Source organism: Oncorhynchus nerka, linkage group LG5 (assembly GCF_034236695.1).
Source record: "Oncorhynchus nerka isolate Pitt River linkage group LG5, Oner_Uvic_2.0, whole genome shotgun sequence".
NCBI lineage: Eukaryota > Metazoa > Chordata > Actinopteri > Salmoniformes > Salmonidae > Oncorhynchus > Oncorhynchus nerka.
In genome coordinates, this window is record NC_088400.1 from 34954634 (window position 1) to 34968989 (window position 14356).

At 43.5% G+C, this 14356-nt stretch overlaps 1 protein-coding gene across 1 annotated transcript; it reads left to right on the forward strand.

The window, feature by feature from the left end:
* Positions 1–17: 17 nt before the first annotated feature.
* On the forward strand, positions 18–13314 carry LOC115129381 (tetraspanin-7-like). Its single transcript, XM_029659648.2, has 8 exons — positions 18–223; positions 3051–3239; positions 3340–3414; positions 3695–3790; positions 11208–11363; positions 11531–11614; positions 11831–11915; positions 12441–13314. Exons 1-7 carry the CDS (start codon positions 137–139, stop codon positions 11897–11899), a joined length of 756 nt encoding a protein of 251 aa, XP_029515508.1. The 5' UTR covers positions 18–136; the 3' UTR covers positions 11900–11915; positions 12441–13314.
* Positions 13315–14356: the final 1042 nt, after the last annotated feature.

Sequence of the window (14356 nt, forward strand, 5' to 3'; positions counted from 1 at the left end):
CGACACTTCCCTTCTCCTTGGATTCTGTGATTTGTCGACAAAAGTTTTCCAGCAAGACGTTGTGGAAGTGTTTTTTTTTTCTCTCACTTTGTAACAACAATACTTTTTGATTGCCAATTTCTGCGAAATAGCCATAATGTCTCCCCCATCAAGAAGGCTTCAAACTAAGCCAGTGATTACATGTCTCAAGACCTTTCTTATTTCTTACAGTCTCATATTTTGGGTAAGTGTTCACTTGTAAATAACTGATGCAAGCAAGCTACGGTAACAATGGGCTAAGTTAGCGGCGATGCCTAAATTCCAAAAGGAATTTCCAAACGAATAACGTAATGCTTTGGCTGAAACGTAAAAACTCGAGTTATTGAAAATAAAACTTAATTTCCCTGTAATAGTTAGAAAACACTGTTGGAAAATAATCACTTAATTGTTGGCTATAGCGAAGCCTCGAGCTACTTTACATTATTTATGCGCATATGCTTGTCTGTGAAAGTTGTGCGTTTATCCAACGGCGACAACGTTGCAAAGCCACGTTACATTGTTTCTTTTTTGTTTTGAGCGTTGCGGCTCGCGAGTGGCGCAGCGTTCTAAGGCACTGCATTTCAGCGCTAGAGACGTCACTACAGACCCTGGTTCGATCACGGGCTGTATCACAACCTGCCATGATCGGGAGTCCTATAGGGCGGCGCACAATTGGCCCAGCGTCGTTAGGGTTTGGCCGGGGTAGGCGGTTATTGTAAAATAGGAATTTCTTCTTAAGTCACTTGTCTGCTTAAATAAAGGTCAAATAAAATAAAAAATTAAACATTTTAACGGTTTGATTGCGGGGATCGTGGTGACATTCGTAGACAAACTGTCAGATGTTGGGAACGACTTTTCAAAGTTGGGCCTGGTTGTTGATTGTATCTCAATCTCAGACAGCCGACACTTACTAAATAACTATTATGATCTCAAATGGTGTTTCTTCACAGTTTATTATTCTATCTATGACATTAATCAAACGTGGCTTTTATGGGTTCAAAGTTCATGACAACACATCTGTCATTTATTGCTATATGGAGGGTGATTTGTATAATTCATGGTCCAATTGACTGATGACTGCAGTCCATGAGTATATGACTCTGGTAAAAGTAAGGGATATTATACAAAGGAAGATGCTGAGCTCACTGATGTGAGACCATGGGCTATTATTGGTTGTGTCAGTGAGGGGGGCTGGGTTAAATAAAATTTTATTGGTCACATACACTAGGTTAGCAGATGTTACTGCGAGTGTAGCGAAATGTTTGTGCTTCTAGATCTGACAGTGCAGTAATATATCTAACAATTCCTCAACAAAACCTAATACACACAATCTAGTAAAGGAATGTGATGAGAATATATAAGTATAAAATATATGGTTGGGCAGTGACCGAGCAGCTATGATGCAATAGATAGTGAAGGATACAGTATACATCATATACATATGAGATGAGAACATTCTTAAAGTGGCATTATTAAAGTGACCAGCGTTCCATTTATTAAAAGTGGCCAATGATATCAAGTCTGTAGCTAAGCAACCGCCTGTCTGTGCTAGTGGTGACTGTTTAACAATCTGATGGCCTTGAGATAGAAGCTGTTTTTCAATCTCTCTGCCACAGCTTTGATGCACCTGTACTGACCTCGCCTTCTGGATGGAAGTGGGGTGAACGGGTAGTGATTCGGGTGGTTATTGTCCTTGAATATCGTTTTTGCCTTCCTGTGACATCGGGTGTTGTAGGTGTCCTAGAGGGCAGGTAGTTTGCCCCCGGTGATGCGTTGTGCAAACCACACCGCCCTCTGGAGAGCCCTGCGGTTGTGGGCGGTGCAGTTGCCGTACCAGGCGGTGATACAGCCCAACAGGATGCTCTCAATTGTGCACCTGTAAAAGGTAGTGAGGGTTTTCGGGGACAAGCCAAATAAAATTCTGCATCCTGTTGCGCCTTCACCACACTATCAGTGTGGGTGGACCATTTCAATTTGTCGGTGATATGTACACAGAGGAACTTAAAACGCTCCACTTTCTCCACTACTGTCCTGTCGATGTGGATAGGGGGGTGCTCCCTTTGCTGTTTCCTGTAGTCCACAATCATCTTTTTTTGTTTTGCTGACATTGAGTGAGGGGTTATTTTCCTGAATCCACACTCCGAGTACCCTCACCTCCTCCCTGTAGGCCGTCTCGTCGTTCTTGGTAATCAAGCTTACCACTGTAATGTCTGCAAACTTAATGATTGAGTTGGAGGCGTGCATGGCCACGCAGTCATGGGTGAACAGAGTACAGGAGAGGGCTGAGAATGCACCCTTGTGAGGCCACAGTGTTGAGGGTCAACGGAGTGGAGATGTTGTTTCCTACCTTCACCACCTGGGGCGGCCAGTCAGGAAGTCCTGTACCCAGTTTCACAGGGTGGGTTCGAGACCCAGGGTCTTAAGCTTAATGATTAGTTTGGAGGGTACTATGGTGTTGAATGCTGAGATGTAGTCAATGAACAGCATTCTTACGTAGGTATTCCTCTTGTCCAGGTGGGTTAGGGCAGCGTGATGGCGATTGCATCGTCTGGACCTATTGGGGCGGTAAGCAAATTGGAGGTGGTCTAGGGTGACAGGTAAGGTGGAGGTGATATGGTCCTTGACTAGTCTCTCAAAGCACTTCATGATGACAGAGATGAGTGCTATTTAGTTCAACCTTAGCTTTCTTGGGAACAGGAACAGTGGTGGCCATCTTGAAGCATGTGGGGACCGCAGACTGGGATAGGGATCGATTGAATATCAATCCCTTTTGATATTCCATGTAAGCTCCATGCTGACTTTCCCTTCTTGTTGTAGGCATTTATACCAACTTCAAAGTTGTTTCAGATTTGTACTTGCCCCTGACATCACACTGAGCTGAATATCATTTTTAGGTTTTAGGTGTATTAATAAAGTTTTTTATTTTTTTTCGCTTTAAATCTTGAGTTTGTTTCAGAACTAGGTCAAATCTCTGAAACATCCCCTGGGGACATTACCTGAGATTGGAGCTGACTGTCTGTGCTTTCTCCCAGTTTACAGGGGTTATCCTTCTGGCTGTCGGAGTATGGGGGAAGGTGAGCCTGGAAGCTTATTTCCAGCTGGCCTCTGAGAAGAGCACCAACGCACCATATGTCCTCATCGGGACTGGAGCCATCATCATCATTTTTGGCCTGTTTGGTTGCTTCGCTACATGCCGCGGTAGCCCATGGATGCTGAAGCTGGTCAGTTACACTGTGATGTGTTACATTTTGTATTTGCACATTCTCCTCAAATGTTTGTCTTTGTTGTATGTAAATTGATGAGTTGTTTCTCTCCCCTCAGTATGCCATGTTCCTGGTGCTGGTGTTCATAGCTGAGTTTGTGGCCGGCATCTCTGGCTTCTTATTCAGACATGAGGTATTAGTTCAAAAGTAGTGTTCCCACATCTAACCATTTACCAGGTGCTGGGTACCAAAACGGTTATATATAAAGAATGGACATACCTGTGCACTGAGGGATGTTCCCATATAGTTTACTGCAACGTCTGGAAGACGTTCTGGTCGAAATGTTGCGGTGAACTATAGATGAGCATACACCAATGTGCAGGTACTTCTGAGGTGACTTACAAGACACTTGACATTACTATAGGGTTCAGTTGGCTCCAAATCAAACCCAGTTCATGTTTGGTTTCTTGCAGATAAAGGCTGTATTAGGTGATGCCTATAAAGACGCTGTGACGAACTACAATACCACTGACCCCAAAAGCTCTGCGGTTGACAACATCCAGAAGACTGTAAGTGGTATCCTGTTATTCAATGCGAAGCCTAACTGTGTTTGGTTCCTTTGCAAATAACACAAAACATGCTGTTTAGAGAAATGGCAGCTGAATTTGGTCAAAGACCCTGTAGAAGTATTACTATAAACAACTTCTCTAGTACAGATGTTTACGCTTCACTATCTGTTTTCAGAGTTGCATAGAGCTTGTTGGTATACTATTGTATTAGGTTATGATCCTCCTCCACCATTATTGAATAACTCATTGATGTACAATAGAACCACCTTTTAACATGATCTGATTTAGTATGATAGTTTAGTATGATTTAGTGTCCCTGCACATTGTAAATATGGCATTTGCACTGACCCTGAAACTGACACTTTAAAAAAATATATATAGCCACTGAGCCTCTATATAGCCACTGAGCCTCTATATAGCCACTGAGCCTCTATATAGCCACTGAGCCTCTATATAGCCACTGAGCCTCTATAGCCACTGAGCGTCTATATAGCCACTGAGCCTCTATATAGCCACTGAGCCTGCTACTGAGCCTGTATATAGCTACTGAGCCTGTATATAGCTACTGAGCCTGTATATAGCCACTGAGCCTGCCATTGAGCCTGCTACTGAGCCTGTAAATAGCCACTGAGCCTGTAAATAGCCACTGAGCCTGCCATTGAGGAGCCTGTAAATAGCCACTAAGCCTGCTACTGAGCCTGTAAATAGCCACTGAGCCTGCCATTGAGCCTGCTACTGAGCCTGTAAATAGCCACTGAGCCTGGATATAGCCACTGAGCCTGCCATTGAGCCTGCTACTGAGCCTGGATCTAGCCACTGAGCCTGGATCTAGCCACTGAGCCTGGATATAGCCACTGAGCCTGCCATTGAGCCTGCCACTGAGCCTGTAAATAGCCACTGAGCCTGTAAATAGCCACTGAGCCTGTATATAGCCACTGAGCCTGCCATTGAGCCTGCCACTGAGCCTGTAAATAGCCACTGAGCCTGCCATTGAGCCTGCTACTGAGCCTGTAAATAGCCACTAAGCCTGCTATTGAGCCTGGATATAGCCACTGAGCCTGCCATTGAGCCTGCTACTGAGCCTGTATATAGCCACTGAGCCTGTATATAGCCACTGAGCCTGTATATAGCCACTGAGCCTGTATATAGCCACTGAGCCTGCATATAGCCACTGAGCCTGCTACTGAGCCTGCATATAGCCACTGAGCCTGCTACTGAGCCTGGATATAGCCACTGAGCCTGTATATAGCCACTGAGCCTGTATATAGCCACTGAGCCTGTATATAGCCACTGAGCCTGTATATAGCCACTGAGCCTGTATATAGCCACTGAGCCTGAATATAGCTACTGAGCCTGCTACTGAGCCTGCATATAGCCACTGAGCCTGCATATAGCCACTGAGCCTGCATATAGCCACTGAGCCTGCATATAGCCACTGAGCCTGCATATAGCCACTGAGCCTGCATATAGCCACTGAGCCTGCATATAGCCACTGAGCCTGCATATAGCCACTGAGCCTGTATATAGCCACTGAGCCTGTATATAGCCACTGAGCCTGTATGTAGCCACTGAGCCTGTATGTAGCCACTGAGCCTGTATGTAGCCACTGAGCCTGTATGTAGCCACTGAGCCTGTATATACACAGTGGGAGAACAAGTATTTGATAACCTGCAAAATCGACAGTGTTTCCTACTTACAAAGCATGTAGAGGTCTGTCATTTTTATCATAGGTACACTTCAATTGTGAGAGACGGAATCTAAAACAAAAATCCAGAAAATCACATTGTATGATTTTTAAGTAATTAATTTGCATTTTATTGCGTGAAATAAGTATTTGATACATCAGAAAAGCAGACCTTAATATTTGGTACAGAAACCTTTGTTTGCAATTATAGATCATACATTTCCTGTAGTTCTTGACCAGGTTTGCACACACTGCAGCAGGGATTTTGGCCCACTCCTCCATACAGACCTTCTCCAGATCCTTCAGGTTTCGGGACTGTCGCTGGGCAATACGGACTTTCAGCTCCCTCCAAAGATTTTCTATTGGGTTCAGGTCAGGAGGCTGACTAGGCCACTCCAGGACCTTGAGATGCTTCTTACGGAGCCACTCCTTAGTTGTCCTGGCTGTGTGTTTTGGGTCGTTGTCATGCTGGAAGACCCAGCCACGACCCATCTTCAATGCTCTTACTGAGGGAAGGAGGTTGTTGGCCAAGATCTCGCGATACATGGCCCCATCCATCCTTCCCTCAATACGGTGCAGTCGTCCTGTCCCCTTTGCAGAAAAGCATCCCCAAAGAATGATGTTTCCACCTCCATGCTTCACGGTTGGGATGGTGTTCGTGGGGTTGTACTCAGCCTTCTTCTTCCCCCAAACATGGCGAGTGGAGTTTAGACCAAAACACTCAATTTTTGTCTCATCAGACCACATGACCTTCTCCCATTCCTCCTGTGGATCATCCAGATGGTCATTGGCAAACATTAGATGGGCCTGGACATGCGCTGACTTGAGCAGGGGGACCTTGCGTGCGCTGCAGGATTTTAATCCATGATGGCGTAGTGTGTTACTAATGGTTTTCTTTGAGACTGTGGTCCCAGCTCTCTTCAGGTCAATGACCAGGTCCTGCCGTGGTAGTTCTGGGCTGATCCCTCACCTTCCTCATGATCATTGATGCCCCACGAGGGGAGATCTTGCATGGAGCCCCAGACCGAGGGTGATTGACCGTCATCTTGAACTTCTTCCATTTTCTAATAATTGCGCCAACAGTTGTTGCCTTTTCACCAAGCTGCTTGCCTATTGTCCTGTAGCCCATCCCAGCCTTGTGCAGGTCTACAATTTTATCCCGGATGTCCTGTTTGAGTGTGTGGACAGGTGTCTTTTTATACAGGTAACGAGTTCAAACCGGTGCAGTTAATACAGGTAATGATTGGAAAACAGGAGGGCTTCTTAAAGAAAAACTAACAGGTCTGTGAGAGCTGGAATTCTTACTGGTTGGTAGGTGATCAAATACTTATGTCATGCAATAAAATGCAAATTAATTACTTAAAAATCATACAATGTGATATTCTGGATTTTTGTTTTAGATTCCGTCTCTCACAGTTGAAGTGTACCTATGATAAAAATTACAGACCTCTTCATGTTTTGTAAGTAGGAAAACCTGCTCTCCCCACTGTATAGCTACTGAGCCTGTATATAGCTACTGAGCCTGTATATAGCTACTAGAGGTCGACCGATTTATGATTTTTCAACGCTGATACCGATTATTGGAGGACCAGAAAAAGCAGATACCGACTCACAATTGGCCTAGCATCGTACAGGTTAGGGAGGGTTTGGCCGGTAGGGATATCCTTGTCTCATCGTGCACTAGCGACTCCTGTGGCGGGCCGGGGGCAGTGCACGCTAACCAGGTCGCCAGGTGTAAGGAGTTTCCTCCGACACATTGGTGCGGCTGGCTTCCGGGTTGGATGCGCGCTGTGTTAAGAAGCAGTGCGGCTTGGTTGGGTTGTGTATCGGAGGACGCATGGCTTTCGACCTTCACCTCTCCTGAGCCCGTACGGGAGTTGTAGCGATGAGACAAGATACCACGAAAAGGGGGTAAAACTTTTCTTTTTTTAAAACAAGCCAATACCGATTAATCGGCCGATTTTTTTATTTTTTATTATTATTATTATTTTTTTTTTTTTTTTTTTTAAATAAAGTTATTTATTTGTAATGATAATTACAACAATACTGAATGAACACTTATTTTAACTTAATATAATACCTTTGACTATTGAATGTTCTTATAGGCACTTTAGTATTGCCAGTGTAACAGTATAGCTTCCATCCCTCTCCTCGCCCCTACCTGGGCTCGAACCAGGAACACATCGACAACAGCCACCCTCGAAGCAGCGTTACCCATGCAGAGCAAGGTGAACAACTACTCCAAGTCTCAGAGCGTGTGACGTTTGAAATGCTGTTAGCGCGCACCCGCTAACTAGCTAGCCATTTCACATCGGTTACACCAGTCTAATCTTGTGAGTTGATAGGCATGAAGTCATAAACAGCGTAAATCTTGAAGCATTGCCTACACCAAGTGGACCATTTGTCCTTCTTGCCATGGATTGTATAGCTCTTGTAGAAAGAACGCAGGAAAGTACTGTTTGAATGAATGCTTACGAGCCTGCTGGTGCCTACCATCACTCAGAGCACCTCCTCCCAGCTGCCCACTGCACTGAGGCTAGGTAACACGGTCACCACCGATAAATCCATGATTATCGAAAACTTCAACAAGCATTTCTCAACGGTTGGCTATGCCTTCCTCCTGGCTACTCCAACCTCAGCCAACAGCTCCGCCCCCCTCCCGCAGCTACTCGCCCAAGCCTCTCCAGGTTCTCCTTTACCCAAATCCAGATAGCAGATGTTCTGAAAGAGCTGCAAAACCTGAACCCGTACAAATCAGCTGTGCTTGACAATCTGGACCCTCTATTTCTGAAACTATCCGCTGCCATTGTCGCAACCCCTATTACCAGCCTGTTCAACCTCTCTTTCATATCGTCTGAGATCCCCAAGGATTGCCGCAGTCATCCCCATCTTCAAAGGGGGAGACACCCTGGACCCAAACTGTTACAGACCTATATCCATCCTGCCCTGCCTATCTAAGGTCTTCGAAAGCCAAGTCAACAAACAGGTCACTGACCATCTCGAATCCCACCGTACCTTCTCCGCTGTACAATCTGGTTTCCGAGCCGGTCACGGGTGCACCTCAGCCACACTCAAGGTACTAAACGATATCATAACCGCCATCGATAAAAGACAGTACTGTGCAGCCGTCTTCATCGACCTTGGCAAGGCTTTCGACTCTTGTCAATCACCATATTCTTATCGGCAGACTCGGTAGCCTCAGTTTTTCTGATGACTGCCTTGCCTGGTTCACCAACTACTTTGCAGACAGAGTTCAGTGTGTCAAATCGGAGGGCATGCTGTCCGGTCCTCTGGCAGTCTCTATGGGGGTGCCACAGGTTTCAATTCTCGGGCCGACTCTTTTCTCTGTATATATCAATGATGTTGCTCTTGCTGCGGGCGATTCACTGATCCACCTCTACGCAGACGACACTATTCTGTATACTCCCGGCCCGTCCTTGGACACTGTGCTATCTAACCTCCAAACGAGCTTCAATGCCATACAACACTCCTTCCGTGGCCTCCAACTGCTCTTAAACGCTAGTAAAACCAAATGCATGCTTTTCAACCGTTCGCTGCCTGCACCCGCACGCCCGACTAGCATCACCACCCTGGATGGTTCCGACCTAGAATATGTGGACATCTATAAGTACCTAGGTGTCTGGCTAGACTGTAAACTCTCCTTCCAGACTCATATCAAACATCTCCAATCTAAAATCAAATCTAGAGTCTGCTTTCTGTTCCGCAACAAAGCAACCTTCACTCACGCCGCCAAACTTACCCTAGTAAAACTGACTATCCTACCGATCCTCGACTTCGGCGATGTCATCTACAAAATAGCTTCCAATACTCTACTCAGCAAACTGGATGCAGTTTATCACAGTGCCATCCGTTTTGTTACTAAAGCACCTTATACCACCCACCACTGCGACCTGTATGCTCTAGTCGGCTGGCCCTCGCTACATATTCGTCGCCAGACCCACTGGCTCCAGGTCATCTACAAGTCCATGCTAGGTAAAGCTCCGCCTTATCTTAGTTCACTGGTCACGATGGCAACACCCACCCGTAGCACGCACTCCAGCAGGTGTATCTCACTGATCATCCCTAAAGCCAACACCTCATTTGGCCGCCTTTCGTTCCAGTTCTCTGCTGCCTGTGACTGGAACGAATTGCAAAAATCGCTGAAGTTGGAGACTTATCTCCCTCACCAACTTCAAACATCTGCTATCTGAGCAGCTAACCGATCGCTGCAGCTGTACATAGTCTATCGGTAAATAGCCCACCCAATTTGACCTACCTCATCCCCATACTGTTTATATTTATTTACTTTTCTGCTCTTTTGCACACCAATATCTCTATCTGTACATGACCATCTGATCATTTATCACTCCAGTGTTAATCTGCAAAATTGTAATTATTTGCCTACCTCATGCCTTTTGCACACACTGTATATAGGCTCTCTTTTTTTCTACTGTGTTATTGACTTGTTAATTGTTTACTCCATGTGTAACTCTGTTGTCTGTTCACACTGCTATGCTTTATCTTGGCCAGGTCGCAGTTGCAAATTAGAACTTGTTCTCAACTAGCCTACCTGGTTAAATAAAGGTGAAATAAAATAAATAAAAAAGTCAGACTGCTCTATCAAATCATAGACATAATTATAACATAATAACACACAGAAATACGAGCCTTAGGTCATTAATATGGTTGAATCCGTAAACTATAATTTCGAAAACAAAACGTTTATTCTTTCAGTGAAATATGGAACCGTTCCGTATTTTATCTAACGGATGGCATCCCTAAGTCTAAATATTGCTTTTACATTGCACAACCTTCAGTGTTATGTCAATTATATAAAATTCTGGCAAATTAATTCGCAATGAGCCAGGCTGCCCAAACTGTTGCATATACCCTTACTCTGCGTGCAATGAACGCAAGAGAAGTGACACAATTTCACCTGGTTAATATTGCCTGCTAACCTTTCTTTTAGCTAAATATGCAGGTTTAAAAATATCTACTTCTGTGTATTGATTTTAAGAAAGGCATTGGTGTTTATGGTTAGGTACACTTTGGAGCAACGGCAGTCCTTTTCACGAATGCGCACCGCATCGATTATATGCAACGCAGCACACGCTAGATACACTAGTAATATCATCAACCATGTGTAGTTATAACTAGTGATTATGAATTAAGTTTAATGCTAGCTAGTAACTTACCTTGGCTTCTTACTGCATTCGCGTAACAGGCAGGCTCCTCGTGAGGCAGGTGGTTAGAGCGTTGGACTGTAAGGTTGCAAGATTGAATCCCCGAGCTGACAAGGTAAAAATCTGTCGTTCTGACCCTGAACAAGGCAGTTAACCCACTGTTCCTAGGCCATGTGTTCGTAACTGACTTGCCTAGTTAAATAAAGTTGTAAAAAAAAAACGGCGTCCAAAAATACCAATTTCCGATTAATCGGTCGACCTCTAATAGCTACGGAGTCTGGTACTGACCCTGTATGTAGCTGCTGACCCTGTATGTAGCTTGCTTAATTTCTCATGTTCTACTTGACTTTTTAAAATAAAAACATGTACAGTACTACCAACATTAATTACTGAATTGTTGGGAAAGAGCAAGCAAAGTAATTTCACTGTACTTGTGCACGTGACATTGAAACTTGATTTGTCCACATGGCTAAGTCAACCATAGAATTAAGAATTGGAAGTTAAAATTGTTATTTCCTCTTGATAATTAGTAAATGTGTGTTTTGTGCAGTTGCACTGCTGTGGAGTGGTAAGTTACACGGACTGGAACACAACAAAGTACTTCAAAGACCAAGGCATCCCTGACAGCTGTTGCAAAGAGAACACTGTCTGCGCTGTCGAGGACCTCAAGGACCTTGACAGGGCTCGCGATATGGTGTATGACACGGTGAGAGCACTGCCGCATATCATTATCAATCATATCATACAGAATTATATCAGAGCTGTGGTTCATAGTTTACCAGTCTTTTAGGCTAAGTGTTGCCAGTCCAGTATGCGCAATGAACAGCTATAACCTTGTGAAACCATATTTATTTTCCTTTTAACATGTTTCAGGGCTGCTTCTCGAAGGTGACCACTTTGATGGAGTCTAACCTGGGAATCATTGCCGGAATGTCTTTTGGAATTGCATTCTTCCAGGTACATCCATTGAAGAGACTTTATTTGATATTGGCCTGTAGGCATAATAATCTCTAGGGGAGAAAATATACAATGTTGTTACCAGAAGCATAGATCTTGAAATGTTGTTAGATCATCAAGAAAATTATAGATTTCTCTTTTTCTTTTAATACATGAAGTGAGTGAATGTCAATTTTGTCTTCACATCCTAATTGAAACTCTTAACTTTCTGCCTAGCTCATTGGGGTGTTCTTGGCCTGCTGCTTGTCTCGATACATCACCAACAACCAGTACGAGATGGTCTAGCAGTGTCCTTTCACAGGTAGTACCCTACATGGACTAGTACTGGGGGATCCCATGCCTCATATTGTTATTGAAGTCATGTCTCTAGAGTGCCCAAAATGTACATGTTATTGTCATATAGTACACTATACTGGAACCCCTGCACTTGGTTTGGTCACTTAAGTTGCTGTTTAACAGCTTCTTGATTCTCCCTCTATGGACGAGAGCATTTTCATGTAAGGAAATGCCACATCAGATATAGTATTCATTACCTAGGAAGGTGATCATGTTGAAATGTAGTACAGTGTATCAGTAATATGCTGAACAGTTGAGTAAGACCAGTGGCTGAAATCCCCAACCTGATGTAACATTGATTATTGTTATATCAGGTTAATTTCATATTTTTTTAAACAGCAACTGCATTGTTGGTTAAAAGGACTTGTTGTATTTGGCACATGTGACAATACAATTATATTGTTGATGCACCAATCAAACTCATGGCAATGTTAATGACTACAACTCTTCTAACATGTCTTTTGAATTTTTGTTTTACATTTTTTTGCAGGTCACTAATGGGCAGGTCATGACGCACACCGACTCAAAGGGAACGCGCGTAGTTTTAACCCTTGGTCTATGTGTAATGGTTCTGTCATTTCAGAATTCACTCTCGCTGACACTCACTTTTCAATGGCAACCAGACTGAAGGGAAAAAGTTATTGGAAACCATAAGGGATCGATTTCTGCAGTTCTCCATCGTTTTGATTAAGCTTTGTCTTGCTAAGGCTAGTGGAATACAGTTTGTGCTTGAATGTTCATTTGGGATTCACAGACTTTATAAATGTAATATTTTTCATTCATTGTCTGTTTTAATGTTATTATAAATGACATATGTATTGCAATTTATTTGGTGAGCTTAGCAAAAATATTCATGTTTGTTATGTCCATATTAATTTCATTCTTCATCATAAATGCTGCCGTCATATTCTAGTTATATGGCATCTTGTGGTTAAAGTGATCTTACTGTAGTCTGCTATTTTCATGTTCAGCATTACAGTGACTGTAGTAGTGACTAATAAGGCCATCTGTAACACCACAGTAACTTCCATCCATCTCTTCTGTGGAGAAGGGGAGAAAAGTATTGGAAGTTGTGTAGTAGCGTTTGCGGGTAGAGGGATGGATTGCATGCTGTGAACACTTAGTTAATAGAGAAGAGAACAATTATACACCACCATGATTCTCGTGGGAACGTAAAGGTGTTTTATAAGCCTTTCATGTGATTTACTGTAACTTTGGTGTGCAAGTGTTATGTTCACGTTTTCAAAAAAGATGCATTTCCTCAGATGAAAATAATTGTCAGTGTTAATGGTTGTTGCTTTGTGGAAACCGCATGTAAAATACTTGAAAAATAATAATAAAGGTACCTAAACTCTTTAAAACAACTGGGTAGCATTCGAATGAGACTGTTTTTCGAAGGTCTACCTTGTTTTTGTTTTTTATTGAAGGAAAAGGCGTGAACTGAATATACTTGGGGTGTTTTCACTAGGAACGGAATGACATGGATAGGAGCCTACCTGACCTCGTCAAATAGAAAGTTGTTTGCGCTGCAAAATGGTTTCCAGTGACTATCCCATATGGACACAGTTACTGCATGAATTGTTTGACAGACATACTGTTGGAATGGCGAGGATTTAAACGGTATCTACAGCTGCCCTCAGTGCAGAAATACATTTACCCCAATGTCTGTGCTGAAGAAAAATGTTATGATGGTGGGGGTTATGGAGAAACTAATGATCAGTCTTCCAAGTATCTTTGAAAGGTAACTGTTATGCTAGACCCGGACGACGACGAGTGGGATTTCTGCCTCGTGAAGAAACAAAAAGTTGTCTAGTCCTGCCTAATTTGAGTCGCCTCGTTTCGTGAAACTCATCTCAAGCATCAACATCAAGTTCCCGGCTTGATGAAGCATAGGCCTACCCTGTTCGCCGCCGGTGAAATTAAGAACATTTGCCCTCATTACAATTAAGTGCTTGAAATGTATGTCATTGTGATCACTGCATCTGTTCTCCGTGAATCAACACCACGGTCATATGGTTGTTTCAGCAGCAGCAGAGGGCTAGGCAACAGGTAAGGGTAGAACCGATTTGAGATGCTACATCTTTATATCATAACTTCTGTGCTAGTCATCCCTGTTACCTTGTTGTTTTTTCAAAATATATGGATACCATAAAATGCTGACTGTTTTTATCATGCAGAAAACGTTGAGGGAGATGGACTACATACCAGCAGAGGGCACAGGAAGGCAAGAGAATGAAGTAAAATAACTGAGACCTGCCTTGGGAGTGTCTCAAGGTGAGTTCTGACCTGGGCCTGTATTCACAATTGTGTCTCAGAGTATGAGTGCTGATCTAGGACCAGGCTCCCCTGTTATATATTCTATAGACTAAATCTGATTGATTGCTATTTTGTTTTTGTGACCACTGG